At 46.1% G+C, this 16,867-nt stretch overlaps 2 protein-coding genes across 2 annotated transcripts; one reads left to right on the top strand and one right to left on the bottom strand.

The window, feature by feature from the left end:
- Positions 1-2: 2 nt before the first annotated feature.
- LOC135499924 (N-acetylneuraminate 9-O-acetyltransferase-like) lies at positions 3-4,081 on the top strand. Its single transcript, XM_064790988.1, has 8 exons — positions 3-277; positions 620-722; positions 1,460-1,637; positions 1,757-1,867; positions 2,205-2,340; positions 2,703-2,793; positions 3,013-3,118; positions 3,365-4,081. The coding sequence occupies exons 1-8, from the start codon at positions 49-51 to the stop codon at positions 3,437-3,439; spliced, it is 1,029 nt and encodes a 342-aa protein (XP_064647058.1). The 5' UTR covers positions 3-48; the 3' UTR covers positions 3,440-4,081.
- LOC135499918 (uncharacterized) lies at positions 3,937-16,702 on the bottom strand. The gene is made up of 4 exons (XM_064790978.1): positions 16,451-16,702; positions 12,890-13,183; positions 10,130-10,252; positions 3,937-9,899 (listed from the first exon to the last, which is right to left on the bottom strand). The coding sequence occupies exons 1-4, from the start codon at positions 16,563-16,565 to the stop codon at positions 6,883-6,885; spliced, it is 3,549 nt and encodes a 1,182-aa protein (XP_064647048.1). The 5' UTR covers positions 16,566-16,702; the 3' UTR covers positions 3,937-6,882.
- Positions 16,703-16,867: the final 165 nt, after the last annotated feature.

The raw sequence follows: 16,867 nt of genomic DNA, 5'->3' as shown, positions 1-16,867 counted from the left end.
AGTTGGAGATGAGCGGTGTGTGCGGGTTTCTCTCCCTTAATACAGTGAATGCGCAGTACAGAAAACTTGAACATGTCGGCGAGGTGTCGACGCTTTCCTTTTGGGGATCTTTCCAATGTCCACACCGTCATATATACCGCGCTCTTGATATGCATCGCCACGACATTGTTTATTCTCTACGGTCGTCTGTCTGCGCGGATTGCTCCAAATCATCACCATGGCATCTACATCTCCGAAATGAGCCTGAAGGGAAAAGATGGAGCACAGGAATACGCAGGTATTTTATAGAACGCTAGAAGAGCATGTGCTCGAAAGGCATTACATCTTGTGTGTTACATATTTCACTCAACAAGGCGGTGAGCATGAGAGGAAAACGAACTGCCTATTCGACAGTCACTGTAGTGGGTATAAAGTGGCAGCTTCCATAAAATGAGGTGGACAAATTTATTCGATTCGTTCACTAAACATCATTCCTCCATATGCGGCAAAGTCTACCACAAGAATATCCGGTCCAACCCAAATGGTGGTATTAATCGAAGTTATGCCAAATGAACTATTCCCGCCGCGAGGCTATTTCGACCTGCATGTCATGCCCATTATAATGTTCTTCTCTCTCCAGAGAAAGATCGAAGTTGTCAAAAACTCCTTAGCGAAGGTCGCTTTCAACACGACCCTCTTACCTGGCGTCCAGCTGGCTGTAGGATGCATAATTACACTGCCATGTAAGTGAATACTTATATCTGGCAGACTTCCTCGAGGGCTCTGGTTTCCTCCTACGTAATAATCACCAATATGATTTCTAATGCTTATGATATTTGATATGTGGCTGAATATCCTAAGACCATGTCAAACTAACTTATCCAACGTGACATCTGTTCACGGAGACCACCGATCCTCTTCCATCTACGTCCCCTAGTCAATAGTACTCAAGACGTCACTGCAACGGTTTCCTCGATTCGCTGTCTACAGAGTATGGCACGCGACTAAAATCAGAACTTCTGATGGCCAGCGTCGGCTGATGCCTCCGCCTGTGTATTCATTTATCACCTGACAACTGCACCTGAACATGCTTTCTTCATAATCTAAAGCCCCCACTGACGCAGAAGAAAAAGCCGGTGTGCGCAGTGGTCAGAGCGATCATTTGATTCCCTTCTTGGTGCCATTATTTGAATCCGCCGAAAACGATATGCTCAAATTGAAGCTTAGGAGGGGTACGTTTGCCTTTAAGAAGTCACAACATTTTGTATACAAGGTTGCTCAACCAGCGTTAGACACTAAAGGTGCGTTAATTTAACTTAGCATTAACACCACAGTTAATGCCATTTCAAAACCAGTATTGAACAACTAGGTCAAGAAACCTCCTCCTTTTCCAAACCGGTTCTACTCCTTTTACTCGGCTGATGAAGAGAGAATATTGCCACTTCCCCTGATTTCACCGATATGATTATTCTACCTTCAGCGATGCGAGAAGATGTGTCACATCTCGTGGCCGACCTATCTACATCGTTTTCATGGGTGACTCCCGCATACGAGAATTATTCTACACATTTGCCGACCTCTTTACAGCCGATTATAAGGAGAGGAAAAAACTACATCACCACATTAAATTCCAAGATGATATGTTGAACATGAAGTTGGTGAGTGCCAAGAACAGATGTCATCCATCCATTCTCCAACTAGAGCATTTTGAACAAACCAATTCTCACGAACAATCTATGAATGTTCATACTGATGATACGAAGTTACCGCATTTCAGCACTTCCTGTGGATGCCTGCTGTTAATCATGTCCAGTTACAGCAGTTAGAATCTTGGTTGGCCATGAACAACTCGGAACGAGCTGATTTGATCATAACAAGCGTGGCAATTGTAAGTATACAGATATCATGATTTGCCTATGGTCTCTCTTAGAGCTAGCACTGATGCTTGTCTTCAAGATGGGTAGAGCGAGCACTGATCTGGCTTCAAATGTCATTCCTGTAACTTCACCACACCTTGCCAAGACATTTCCAACCCTGACCACTCCTGTTCGACTTCACCGTTCTTGTCTGCCCTTGTCAGCTTCAAAACGGGTGCATCATAATCACAATGTCAATGCGAACGCGGCATAGCGGGGAATACGAAAGCCGGTCGTTTAGGCTTCGTAACGGCGGGACAGCGCCGGATCGCCAACGGGGAGATGCAGTGGCTTTGTATTTTTATTCAGTACACTCAGCAGTTCAGCACCAGTCCCTCCGAAGCAAGCAAAGAGGCATTGCGACAGTACAAAGAGAATATCACTCATATTGTGCCACTTATTGACAAGTTGAAAACGTCTACCAAGGTCATTTGGAGGTTGCAAGGTAAGTGGTATATTTTGGCATGATTCATCTATGGTTGTACCATCCCGAGCTTCTTGCCATTTTCATGCCATTTCTCAGTAACCATAGTGACACCTCAGCCAACACAGCCTAATGCCGGAACTTTACGATCAACGTGAATAGCCAGTAATCTGGCAGGCGAGGGAGGATTTAAATGACTCAACGGCACAACCGATGATTCTGTAAAACCGGCCAGGAGACAGGTCAATTGTCAGGGCAGGTAGTTTGGGCGCTTTGGAGATGCAATACCATCCGTTTTTCGTTAACAGTGATAGTGTTAATCGACGAATACTCCCCTGGTCCAAAGTCTCCATCCTCCCCACATGAAATAGTTTCTCTTGCAGATCCTGTTGAGGAGGACCAACTCCACGGTTACCGGGCGAGGTTCACCAATGACAGGATAAATAGATATAACCAAGGAGCTATGGAATCTCTGTGAGTATCGCATCATCAGAGCTTACACCGCTGGCACAACCGATGTAAAACCGGCCAGGAGCCATGTGACGCTTCGGCTTGGTGGTTCCATCCAGGAATTGCCTGTTTGACAGTTTTACCAGTGTTCAATGTATTTGAATCAGTCAGAGACTGAAGGAGATGCAGTCCGATCATGGTCTTACATGTTTAGCTTTGTTTAGCTTTTCTGTTATATTACAGACAACACAGTGCGGCAGAGATTTGGAGTTCGACACGTCTGGTGTTTCAGGGCTGTGACAATCCGACAAGAGATGGTATCCATCTAGCCAGATTGCCGCTTCACTGGGTGAGTGATATGAAACTACGTTAAAGTGTGGAAGACGACACTTTAGTGAGGAAAGTCTCCAATAAAAGAGACATCAACCTCCCATGCTTCATGACGAGGTCTCCTGTCCTCCATATGGGGACACCACTAAAGGACATCTGTTTTTGTTAAGGTGGTGGTCGCCCAGGTGATAGAGCAACTACAAGATGCACCGAATTGTCTCATCAAATTGAACCCATTCAGTTGAACTTGTTCGTCTTTTTTCAGGACAGCCAGATCTTATTCAACATGTTCTGTAATAAGTTCATGGGGTTTAATAAAGAGGTGTGCTGCAGTCGTTAAATCTGGAGATGTGAATTACAATCGGTACAAGATTAATAGAACTTACTCTTCTCCTTCCTCCGTGAAACAAATGTCCTCGCAACATCCATGTCGGATGGACGGCCCTGAAGACTGGCTCCTCCAAGAGACAAATCATCACTGGCCATCCATATAGGCCTGTCCTGAAGACTGCCTCCTCCATGAGACAAATCATTGGGACATCTTATCGTGACGGCAGTTTCCTCCGAGAGACAAACCGTCTCAAGAACATCCATATGCGACCATACCAAGGAGACTCTCCCACACGAACAAATCGTCTCGGAGATATCATCTGTTTCTGATTGCCTCGAAGACAGTCTTCTCCAGAGGACTGATCTTTGCTGGGAGACAGAAATTTTAGTTCTGAAGACAGTCCCATGCAAGAGACAAATTCTCATTGGTGTCCAACAAGGCTGTCCTCCTCAAAGACTGTTCTCAAGACTTCAAGGCTTCAGCACAAACATACAATGAACATGTCCTCCACCATCAATGAGCATTTATTCTAAAACGTGATGTCTGTTACAGACCAAATAATGATTTCAATGGTAAAAATCTGACAAGTCTACAATATGTTCCCTATTGATATATACATTAAGTAAAAAATACATGCAGACACAACCAGAATGTTCACTTCAAATCATTGTCTTTTTTTCTCGTTCGAGAGACGATCACAAGTGCCTGACACGGACCATAAAAACGCTTTTCTGGTTCTCGTGATGGTTAACTCGTAAAGTTCCTCGCTGGTCAGAGGGCAATGAAAGTACCATCTCAAATATCAATGTCTATTATAAACAAGAACCCAATTAAGAGAGTTGTGAGGCCTGCTTCATTTACAATATCCATCAGTGTACATACGATTGGTTTTCAGGATAAAGTTTGAATGAATTTGAACCATTTTTTGTGTTTTTGACAATCATGTCTTCCAGAGAATTGATCTTTCAGGCTGGGACTGGAGTGCTCTGCCTCATACTTCACACACATTCAAGTACATGATCAGAGTACATGATCAGTTATGTACAAATACCTTATTTATGTTATGTACAAAATAAAGACTTTACATTGTACTTCCGAGACAGTTTTTGCCAAAGTAAATATAGTATAAAGCTCTGCTCGAAGTTCTACACACTCTCATCATGGAAAACAAAATACCCATGATTTCAACAGAAATAAACAATTGGCAGCCAGTTTCCGGCCCAACATCAACAACACAAACCAAACAAACGGATGGACCCAACTCAATGCCCCTGATCGTTAGAATAAACTCAATTTGTATATAATTATGATCCACAGAAAGCTATCATATAAGTTCTAAGTTCTTTTCCACCAGACAATATCAAACACATGATGACCTAATCATCAATGAAACATGACACATGATTTGGTCCTCCACACATCTACTGCTGAAACATGACACATGATTAGGCCCTCTACACATCTACTGCTGAGTTTGCATTGTTCAAGGTGTTTCATTCAAACACTTTGGATTTTCACACAAACCTCGCATCTACATGTATGTTTCGTCATACATGATGATGAAGCCCTTTTGGAAGACCACAAGATGCATATTTGGTGTATCAGCATTGAAGAATCCGCATCATACACATGTACACAAGGTGGAGCTATTGACACCAAAACTACACATTAGATTGGTAAGCGATCTAACTACTAGATGGCAGCACCAAAGGAGTAGATCAGTCATGGCTGCCATTTTGAAATTCCCTCGACCAATCAGCAAAACCTCTACTCACTTCGTTCTGCCATCAAGTAGATAGTACAAATCTACAGCAGGAAAGATAAACTTTGTCTTGCTCGGAATTCCCTTTAAGCAAGCCAGTTTTTGATCTCAACATCGACTAAAGAGTTTGTCAAAATTGGGCCATTATCTACATGTAACTTACACCCCTACAAACCATAACTTCATCTTATTATGTGTAACCTAAGCTGGTTATAAAATTTGAGATACATACGTACAATGCATACACTTGATTGTACAAGAAAGCTTGCTGTAAACTGGACAACTGTCACGGTAAACAACTGTCTTATACTAAAGTCATATGTAATGATGATCATATGGCTCAACAGTTAACACTCATATCTGGCACCTCTCGGGTGTCAGCAGCATTTCTTAGCAGCCACCTTGCAAAGATGACCAGATGATTGGCAGTAGAATATTCACTCCAGCCAAGAAACTGCCAGGATTGAGTAGCTGACTATCATGGATTCTGATAAATATTGCTTATTGGAGTAAGACACAGCATGTAAAAGCAGCTGTATTGCACATGTAGCCTAGCTGATGACTACTATAGCCATACCAGTAACATAAGTAACGGAACCATGTAGCCTAGCTGATGACTACTATAGCCATACCAGTAACATAAGTAACGGAACCATGTAGCCTAGCTGATGACTACTATAGCCATACCAGTAACATAAGTAACGGAACCATGTAGCCTAGCTGATGACTACTATAGCCATACCAGTAACATAAGTAACGGAACCATGTAGCCTAGCTGATGACTACTATAGCCATACCAGTAACTTAAGTAACGGAACCATGTAGCCTAGCTGATGACTACTATAGCCATACCAGTAACATAAGTAACGGAACCATGTAGCCTAGCTGATGACCACTATAGCCATACCAGTAACATAAGTAACGGAACCATGTAGCCTAGCTGATGACTACTATAGCCATACCAGTAACATAAGTAACGGAACCATGTAGCCTAGCTGATGACTACTATAGCCATACCAGTAACATAAGTAACGGAACCATGTAGCCTAGCTGATGACTACTATAGCCATACCAGTAACATAAGTAACGGAACCATGTAGCCTAGCTGATGACTACTATAGCCATACCAGTAACATAAGTAACGGAACCATGTAGCCTAGCTGATGACCACTATAGCCATACCAGTAACATAAGTAACGGAACCATGTAGCCTATCAGTAGCGGAGGTTTATCTTACCATACACGTTGTGATAGGAATCGGAGAGTCATGTACAAGACCAATCAGAGGACTTTCCATGCTGACCAATCAAACCTCACAAAGTTGTCTCGGAAAAGCCGAAACTAGACACCTTAAAATACATTGCACACAAAATGTTGACCAACACAATAATAACTCCCATTTTGGTCAGACCTCACTAAGCCATGACTGCAGTTCACTCATTCATCGTCTTATTCAGGCCTTATTCACTGGTATCTCGTATATAATAGAGAGAGAATACTGAAAAGCCCGGTATATGAGGTTGGGACTTCTTAGGTGAAATACTAAGTTGCCCCATGTACAGTACTATGAACCCAAACGTTCTTTTAAGAGCCAACAAAACAAAGAAACCATCGAGGTTCACAACAAAACCCACCCAAATGGCCCCTTTGTAAACAGTCACCTGAGATAAGTGATAACCAGTCATGAGAATCAAATGATACTGTCACCCACTCCATCTCGTTCACTGCTGCCATTGCCAGGGTCGCCACCTGGACGTATGACCATGGTAGCAGGAGAATCCTCTCGTTTTGAAGCAGGGCTGCCTTTCCTTTCTAAGCTTCTCGACCGCCGGCTTGATATCGGGTTATTAGAATCTCGATTGTGCGCTATAGAGTCAGGTTGATCAAATGAAACAGATTGGCGAGATTTCCTGCGAGTGGACCGCCGTCTGTAAGAGTTGCGTCGCGTCCTTCGGCAGCTGACGCCAGATACGCCACCCTGGCGCCCAGGTTCGGCCAATGACATTGGTCTCCTGTTGAGCCCAGGGACCCAGCGGACCGGTGCGCGTTCAGCTGAGTGAGATCTCTCATGACTATCTTTCGGGTCCGATCTAGCGTGGTCTACAGACGGCCCATGACCCTCATGATCACTCAACTTGGCAGCAACACTACCAGTTGATTTACTCTTGGTCTGTTTACCAATATCAGGAATGAAGCCTACACTGAGAGGAGCAGAGTGCGGTTCTTTGGCTGAAAACAGTTCTGGGCTGTCGATGAAACCATACTGTTTGAACTTGGTGCTCGGATCAACTAGCATGTCTCGCTTGCGTACTTTCCTGTACCGGTCCGGACTGTCACTCGGCCTCAGGTTATCTTCAGGTAGTGCCGGGTTTCCGTTGTCATCCATGACATCTAATTCACATTTGACGGCATTGTCAACGAGGCCATCAGGCGATCGTGACAATCTTCGATTCAAATTTTCTGGGCTTCGTGGAGAGCCTTCAATCCTGCCATGCTGTCTTGGCTGATTATCTCGGTGATTATGTGAAAGTTTTGGCCGTGCACCTCCGTAACCATGAGCACTCGTGGGGAGAATCTCTTCCTTTGGCAGTTCCTCAGGACAAGAATGCACACTGTAGCTACTCTCACCTTTATGCCGATCTGAATGATGCAAGCGACAGTTCTGGAAATTCTCCACTGATTCTTCATCACACTGACATAACAGCGGGGGTGGCAAGACTGACCCCATACTCGGATATTTCCTTGGATTACCGCGAGAACAAGCGAGTAGCGAGTTGCGTGAACCAGTCGGTGACAATGAACCATGATGACGAGTGGGGTGCTTACGTTTGCGCTGCTCGCCCGTCTCAGAACAGACGGACAGGAATGAGGCCTGTGACAACAATGACCCGGATCTTTGGAGTGGATGTAGCGGCGTACCAGGTGTGATCGGAGAACGAGTGGGAGTTTCACCACGAGAGTAACGATTCGGACTATTGCATGTGCTACTCTGCACTGGAGTCAATGGTGATGAAAAGTGAGTCGCCCCAGGATACACATCAGGTGAGAATGGTTGGTCAGGTCTTAAGCGAGTTAGTTTATTTTGATAATTATAGCCATGTTCTGGTTGGTCATCTTTCTTCATGGAGTTGTGATGTTCTGTGCGATACGGCTCAGGCTGGTAGCCGGCACATGGCGGTGTCTCCGGCAAACCCAAGCTGAGACTCATGGGAGGCAGACTGCGCCGATGCAACCCTGGCGAACCATTTTGATTAGAAAGAGGAGGTTGGGCTGCATAAGTAGAATGCCGGTGATTACTCGGCAGTGCATCTAAGAACTTGGAGATTCTAAAACGTTGTGGTGCACATGTTTGTTTTGGAGTCTCCACTTTAGGTGTGGCCACCTTGGCTGGTACAGTTAGATAATGGTGCTTTGTGTCCTCAGGGAAAACTGGCTCACACTCAGTCTGCACTGCTCTCTCAGAAACAGCCGTAGCTCCATCTTGACTATAACACACAATCTTTCTATCCTCACTGTCCTCGAGTACGATCTTTGACGACCTTGAACCAGACTGATAACATGGCCGGCGATGACCGCAATCCAATGAATCAGAGTGGCGATCAGATCTCCTGTCAGCAGGAAGAGTTGAAGAGATGGAAGTATTCATCGGCCGGAGGTCCACTTCATCGAGGTCGATATTATCATCCAGACAGAATGAGTTGCGAGGACTATCACGTAACCGACGCACCTCCATCTCACCCGACTTCTTCAGGAAGGACGTGCGTGGATCTCCAGGTCTTCTCCTGGTGACCTCATGCCCATCCTCGATACCATCACCTGCACTAGGATGAGGAGAAATGTCTGCACTTTTAAGATTAGGAGAAACATCCGCACTTCTAGGGAAACAAAATGAGTGATGCGTGGAAGAAGCTCGTGAACTATCTGTGGACATGGGATTGTCAAGTGTTTCATAGCCACCTCGCCGACTATGATTACTCTCCGTATCACTACTAGATGCCCGTGTCCGTTCGTATAAAACACGTCCACGGTCACGATCAATGTAACAGCTGTGACGTTCACGATGACTCCGGTCATGGTCGATATCATCAGGCAGCAAACTGTGCCGCATCGTCTCCACATTCTCATACATCGGTTCCTGAATGCCTCTCAGAATGTCAAGATTTTCGTAGTTATGTTCGTCACGGTGGGACCTTGGCGCCGATGTGCGACGAAGTCTCTCAAACTCAACATTCATGCCAGTCTCTGGAAGACGTACCAATTGTGATCGGGGAGTAGCACCATTTGTAGTGTTGATATTGGTAATACGATTCTGGTTAAAGTCCGCAATGGGGTTCTGATTCATATCATGAGCGCCGTGGACATTATTATTATCAACCTGGCCGAGATGAGCGTTATCATTCAGAGAATTGCCATGATCTAGGATACGCATGTGTGACACACTCGTCCGCATCATCGTGTCCTGGGTCTGACTCTGCACATTCCTGAAGCCAACCTCACTCACATCACCAGGACTTGCTCGTGGCATGGTATCATATGGAGGGGGAGCCTCCATGGGCAGATTCCTTGGAGGACGTGGAGGAGAATATGGAGGAGGAGGATCTTCATACGGAGGTATCTCCACACCGATGTTGATATCATCATATTCAGACACGTAGGCAGCAGCGACAACATCAGAACCATTCTCTCGCCGGTTATTTGAACTCAGTCCTGGAAAGAGAAGCAAGGAAGGCTTGAGAACTTGAGAAGGGACGCTGAAGGGGCAGGTAGAAGTCCACTGACGGCAAATCAGGACATTTTCCTGCAGTAACTATTAGGTACCATGCAACTCTCCCTCAGGCTGACCACCTTGAGAATGCCACCTTCCATTACATGTATACTCGAACACATACAGGTGATTGTATGGGATGCCCCCCCCCCAACACACAGATCATACTCACTTCTCATCATGAGTAGCATCCTGCGCCTTCGTAATCTATGGATCATAAACAGAAGGAGAGCGAGAATCAAGAAGGAGGTGACAGTGCTGGCGACGAGACGTAAGCCCAGGTTTGTCGTGTCATCTGTAAGTAGAGAAATGGATGAGGAACTGAGTGGCCGCTCATCAAACAAGAAGCACTTATAGCAAATTTCAGCTTAAAGAGTAGAGGCCATTTCAGCAGCAGTCAAGAAGTGGACGCTAGTGATTACATAATCTATGGCTGCCCTGCATGATGAGTCGATTTCATGTCTAGATTCAGTCTTCGCATGATGTTGAATTCAAATCAGACTAAACAGATTACTAAGGCCGCCAGTCGTAAATCCAGACACAGCGCAGTGGAGCATGCCAAACACTGATAAGAAGTATTTATAGACTGGATCTGTCTGACAAATGCTGGGAGAGAAAGCGCTCAGCCATCTCAGAATGTGAAATGCTGAAGTTAAGGAACGTAAATCATTATTATTGACCATCATTAACACATTATGTAGGCTATTACTACAGAATGAGTCTGTGTGACCAACACTAAACTCCCCCTCCCCCAAGATACAAGACTAAACCCCCCTCTCACTAGTCCCCCCATGAGTCTGTGTGACCAACACTAAACTCCCCCTCTCCCAAGGATACAAGACTAAACCCCCCTCCCACTAGTCCCCCCATGAGTCTGTGTGACCAACACTAAACTCCCCCTCTCCCAAGGATACAAGACTAAACCCCCCTCCCACTAGTCCCCCCATGAGTCTGTGTGACCAACACTAAACTCCCCCTCTCCCAAGGATACAAGACTAAACCCCCCTCCCACTAGTCCCCCCATGACTCTGTGTGACCAACACTAAACTCCCCCTCTCCCAAGGATACAAGACTAAACCCCCCTCCCACTAGTCCCCCCATGAGTCTGTGTGACCAACACTAAACTCCCCCTCCCCCAAGATACAAGACTAAACCCCCCTCTCACTAGTCCCCCCATGAGTCTGTGTGACCAACACTAAACTCCCCCTCCCCCAAGATACAAGACTAAACCCCCCTCCCACTAGTCCCCTCATGAGTCTGTGTGACCAACACTAAACTCCCCCTCTCCCAAGATACAAGACTAAACCCCCCTCCCACTAGTCCCCCCATGAGTCTGTGTGACCAACACTAAACTCCCCCTCTCCCAAGGATACAAGACTAAACCCCCCTCCCACTAGTCCCCCCATGAGTCTGTGTGACCAACACTAAACTCCCCCTCCCCCAAGGATACAAGACTAAACCCCTCTCCCACTAGTCCCCCCATGAGTCTGTGTGACCAACACTAAACTCCCCCTCTCCCAAGGATACAAGACTAAACCCCCCTCCCACTAGTCCCCCCATGAGTCTGTGTGACCAACACTAAACTCCCCCTCTCCCAAGGATACAAGACTAAACCCCCCTCCCACTAGTCCCCCCATGAGTCTGTGTGACCAACACTAAACTCCCCCTCCCCCAAGGATACAAGACTAAACCCCTCTCCCACTAGTCCCCCCATGAGTCTGTGTGACCAACACTAAACTCCCCCTCTCCCAAGGATACAAGACTAAACCCCCCTCCCACTAGTCCCCTCATGAGTCTGTGTGACCAACACTAAACTCCCCCTCTCCCAAGATACAAGACTAAACCCCCCTCCCACTAGTCCCCCCATGACTCTGTGTGACCAACACTAAACTCCCCCTCTCCCAAGGATACAAGACTAAACCCCCCTCCCACTAGTCCCCCCATGAGTCTGTGTGACCAACACTAAACTCCCCCTCTCCCAAGGATACAAGACTAAACCCCCCTCCCACTAGTCCCCTAATGAGTCTGTGTGACCAACACTAAACTCCCCCTCTCCCAAGGATACAAGACTAAACCCCCCTCCCACTAGTCCCCCCATGAGTCTGTGTGACCAACACTAAACTCCCCCTCCCCCAAGATACAAGACTAAACCCCCCTCCCACTAGTCCCCCCATGAGTCTGTGTGACCAACACTAAACTCCCCCTCTCCCAAGGATACAAGACTAAACCCCCCTCCCACTAGTCCCCTAATGAGTCTGTGTGACCAACACTAAACTCCCCCTCCCCCAAGGATACAAGACTAAACCCCCCTCCCACTAGTCCCCCCATGAGTCTGTGTGACCAACACTAAACTCCCCCTCTCCCAAGGATACAAGACTAAACCCCCCTCCCACTAGTCCCCCCATGAGTCTGTGTGACCAACACTAAACTCCCCCTCCCCCAAGATACAAGACTAAACCCCCCTCCCACTAGTCCCCCCTGCAAAAGCAGTTTCACGGTATACCATATTTGTTGAGCAGTTTGACTAACTGGGCTGCCAGAGTGACTTGTATAGAATAAGCTCCATGTCTGATCCCCAAGGTTCATCCACTGACACATAATCAATAACAATAAAGGTCACATGAACGAGGTCCCCCCCCCCCCCATCAAATCACCCAGTCTCATATGATCATAAAGCAGGAGCTCCAACTCAGCCGAGTGTAACATGGAACATGGTGATCCTATTACCAAAACATTTACAGCTGACAGAGTGTGGCGTGGGTAAATTACAAATGTCATTTCATTTCCACCCAGTTCAGAACAGTGGAATCCGATTAGCAACGAGCTATTTTCTCATCCCCCGCGGAAACAACATTGCAATGAACGGACACCTGAAGGCTGAACACAAAGATTATGTCCTTGAATCAGACACTTCACTTCTATTATTACTTACCATTAGCATTTGAAGGGGGAGCATTCCCAGGAGGATCCCGGATGAAGGTTGTGCTATTCTTGTTATTCATGCCTGGCTCCTGAGGAAGATTGATGCAATGAAACTGACAGCATTCACCACTCAGCTGCTCCCACATTGGACATGTTGGTGGTGAGCAGCGCACAGCTGCACACAACGTGCGCTTGCCTTCTGAACACGTACATTTCATACACGGGTCCTGCTTCTCAGGGATATACTGCTTGCCATCCTCAATCAGCTTCCCTTCCCAGTCAAAACAAGGAAGGCGTTCTGACCCTGAAAATATAGGAAATGTAAAGTTTGATTAGACAAAGCAAAGGTTTTCTAAAGAAGAGCCTGTCCTCCAGTCAATTACACTCTGTGGAAGCTGAAGGCAAGGGCAAGAGGGCTGGGCTGTCTAAAGAAGAGCCTGTCCTCCAGTCAATTACACTCTGTGGAAGCTGAAGGCAAGGGCAAGAGGGCTGGGCTGTCTAAAGAAGAGCCTGTCCTCCAGTCAATTACACTCTGTGGAAGCTGAAGGCAAGGGCAAGAGGGCTGGGCTGTCTAAAGAAGAGCCTGTCCTCCAGTCAATTACACTCTGTGGAAGCTGAAGGCAAGGGCAAGAGGGCTGGGCTGTCTAAAGAAGAGCCTGTCCTCCAGTCAATTACACTCTGTGGAAGCTGAAGGCAAGGGCAAGAGGGCTGGGCTGTCTAAAGAAGAGCCTGTCCTCCAGTCAATTACACTCTGTGGAAGCTGAAGGCAAGGGCAAGAGGGCTGGGCTGTCTAAAGAAGAGCCTGTCCTCCAGTCAATTACACTCTGTGGAAGCTGAAGGCAAGGGCAAGAGGGCTGGGCTGTCTAAAGAAGAGCCTGTCCTTCAGTCAATTAAACTCTGTGGAAGCTGAAGGCAAGGGCAAGAGGGCTGGGCTGTCTAAAGAAGAGCCTGTCCTCCAGTCAATTACACTCTGTGGAAGCTGAAGGCAAGGGCAAGCCTCTCATCCATTGGAACTGACCATCTGATTAGCTGAGCCATCGTAACCCCCACTGATGGCTCAAGTCTAGTTAGCACATCAAGCCTCCATTAGCCAATGCTCACAGCGATGGATATTAACAACCCATCCTGATTACACCCGCGGGAACATCAATGCCAATGTGTATGCATAGCAATAACACACCCTACCAGCATCGTAAAACATCCCATAATGAAACTAGACAGCTCTATGAAAATGTAGTGACATGCGAAGTCTGTGCAAGGCAAGAAGCTGTCAAGAAGTGCTTCAGATCTGGAGTTTTTCAGATTTACAGCATGTTGATACAGCATGCCCAAATTGCCATGTTGAATGTAATACAAGCCAATGTATTCCCAAGCAATTGTACAGTCGTCAGTTTTTAATATAATGCGATTGGAATTTTCAAGATAAAGATTCTATGTCAAGAGTCTGTTTGATGTAAGAGTATGTACTTCTAAGTCCACAAACAGCCAAAGTCCTGTGCATTTATCAAGGAGATCATACTACAAAACAACACACAATGGACAAAACAGTGGATAGGGGAAGTTTGGCATTAGACAGGAGGAAACAGGGTGGACCTGTTGAACATGTTAGTGTTAGAGCAGGTATTGTGGCCAACTGCAGGAAAATCAAGACTATTCAACGGTAGACTGGAGAAAGCATTGATTTTTGAGTGAGATGACACCACGTACTCGTTGGATCAATCCAGATGTGACGACTGAGACATATGCAGCAGTGCACGCATGCTGGAGCTGGATCTTTTACCAGCAGATCAATACTAGCACCAGGAAATACCTTGGTAATGTTTGTTGGAGAAGGCGCGGTGTGGGCACTTCAATCGTCTCCATTGCTTTAGCCGTTACATACATTTATAGAGCTGAGCTAGCAAATAGGATGCCTGCAGTCTGTGAAAGATGGCAGAGGATTGAGCAGAGGATGGCCTGTGATCAAGTTACATGCAGGACTGACCCAACAAGTGGGATGCCTGCTGTCTGTGAAAGATAGCAAAGGGTGGCCTGGGATCAAGTTACATGCAGGACGGATCCAACAAGTGGGATGCCTGCTGTCTGTGAAAGATAGCAAAGGATGGCCTGGGATCAAGTTACATACAGGACTGAGCCAACAATTGGGATGCCTGCTGTCTGTGAAAGATAGCAAAGGATGGCCTGGGATCAAGTTACATGCAGGACTGAGCCAACAAGTGGGATGCCTGCTGTCTGTGAAAGATAGCAAAGGATGGCCTGGGATCAAGTTACATGCAGGACTGACTATAAATGTGACACGACCACAAAATAATGCATTGCGGGGGAGTCTGGATTTGCTGGAAAGGTTACCACCAGACACCATTGTGAAGGTGGTCTTACATGTATTGTATTGCAACAAAGGAGTTTCTGTTAACATTTTGAGCCAACTAACAGACACTGTACATGTGGACCTACTGTCTTTGAAACATGAATAACGCCCAAAAGAGTTTAGAAAAGGTTACCATGGCAAACACAGACAAAGAGCAACTGTTGTCAACAAGTTTCAAAAGCCAATCAACAATGTAATCTGGCATTTGCTCTTGAGACCAAGTTGAACATATCAGACTAAATATAAAGCTTATTCTTGAAATCTTGAGCTAGATTTATCTGGAATTCTCTGAAATCCATTTGTGTTTGTTGCATGGTCGATTGCCTTGGCCGGTGCAGAACAGCCCAAAGCTAAATCGGTCACATCAGCTACATGTATGTAGAGTTTATTAATAGCAAGTAATAGAGGCTAATGACGCGTGAAATGTCTTCTCCTTGGCGATCAGGTTGAGAGCTGTGCTGCATAAGAAATGCTTCATCAAACTGGCCACGATATAAATGGAAAGATCGACAGTTATGAATGGATCTAATGACATTCGGCAATTCCATTAATTTAACAGAACCTTTATTTAATGGCTAACAAATTCAGTGACTTTCACATGACTTTTGTCATTTCCATTTGTGAAAGTTACTCACAATCGCATGTAATTAGGTTTGCATTTGATCAAAGAGAACAAAATATGGGATTATTAGCCCTCCCATGTATACATGAATGCGAGCCCAGACTCCCTCAGCAACATGACCAACTTCAAGGCAATAACCGAACTAACATGTCTTGGGCACAGTGCTGATGCATGTAGGGATGGGCAATGGTTCAGGTTCAGATGTGACTCATCTGCCCCAGGGATTAGCATTACACTTACAGACTCAACATGAATAGCATCACTGACGACAAGCATTGCTGAGAGTGAGAGTCTGGGTTGACGGTGGCACCCCTTCACATATTTTTGGGCACAAGGATACTTTATACATGTCACTGGTCTGATGCCCCCCCCCCCCCCCCCCGGCTGGGGTTGACTACCACCCCGGCCCAGTCGTCCTGGCAGTCACTCGGCCTCACCTTGGAGTGGGAGTGGGACAGCCACCTCAACTCACGATATGCCAACTATTTGGGGACATATACGGGACAATGACACATGCGCACAGGGTCACTGAACTGATTATTTACAACACCTGTCTGAAACAAGAAGACAACACAACCCACCCTTGGCAGAGTCCAGCAGTTCAGAGTCAACAGCAGCTGTCGATCCCAGAGCTTGGGTTCCTATGATCAACAATCGGGCCACCAACGCCAATTTCACCAAATCAAGCACATCCATTAGGTTTTTAATAATCTTCGGAATCGTGCCATTGTTTCGATTCTAAGCAATTGATCATCTGCACGAAAATAAGCGAGAAATCAGGAGTTTTGTGGGCAAAAAATCCGCAGAAATTATCTTTTTGGAAATCTCGTAAATGTCGCTATCTCGCGAGAAAGCACGCGAGAGGGTGTCCAGTCGTTTAGGTCTCGTTAGGGAGTTTTTCCCAAATGTACGCGATGATGACGTGCCCCATTAACAGGACGTAACATCTATTTTAAAATGCGTTTCAAAAGTGAATGCATGAGGACAACCCATTTGTG

Source organism: Lineus longissimus, chromosome 2 (genome assembly GCF_910592395.1).
Source record: "Lineus longissimus chromosome 2, tnLinLong1.2, whole genome shotgun sequence".
Lineage (NCBI taxonomy): Eukaryota > Metazoa > Nemertea > Pilidiophora > Heteronemertea > Lineidae > Lineus > Lineus longissimus.
The sequence above is the reverse complement of the archived record's forward strand: the minus strand, read 5'-3'. Positions and strand labels throughout refer to the sequence as shown.

What these genes read in the sequence shown, in the direction of transcription:
- LOC135499924 (XM_064790988.1), top strand. Translation starts at nt 49, where the DNA reads ATGCGCAGTACAGAAAACTTGAACATGTCGGCGAGGTGTCGACGCTTT. An exon ending in TCATAACAAGCGTGGCAATT is followed by an intron (nt 1,868 to 2,204) that starts GTAAGTATACAG and finishes ATTTTTATTCAG; the next exon opens with TACACTCAGCAGTTCAGCAC. An exon ending in CCAGATTGCCGCTTCACTGG is followed by an intron (nt 3,119 to 3,364) that starts GTGAGTGATATG and finishes GTCTTTTTTCAG; the next exon opens with GACAGCCAGATCTTATTCAA.
- LOC135499918 (XM_064790978.1), bottom strand. Translation starts at nt 16,565, where the DNA reads ATGGATGTGCTTGATTTGGTGAAATTGGCGTTGGTGGCCCGATTGTTG. An exon ending in ACTGCTGGACTCTGCCAAGG is followed by an intron (nt 13,184 to 16,450) that starts GTGGGTTGTGTT and finishes CTATATTTTCAG; the next exon opens with GGTCAGAACGCCTTCCTTGT. An exon ending in GATGCTACTCATGATGAGAA is followed by an intron (nt 9,900 to 10,129) that starts GTGAGTATGATC and finishes TTCTCTTTCCAG; the next exon opens with GACTGAGTTCAAATAACCGG.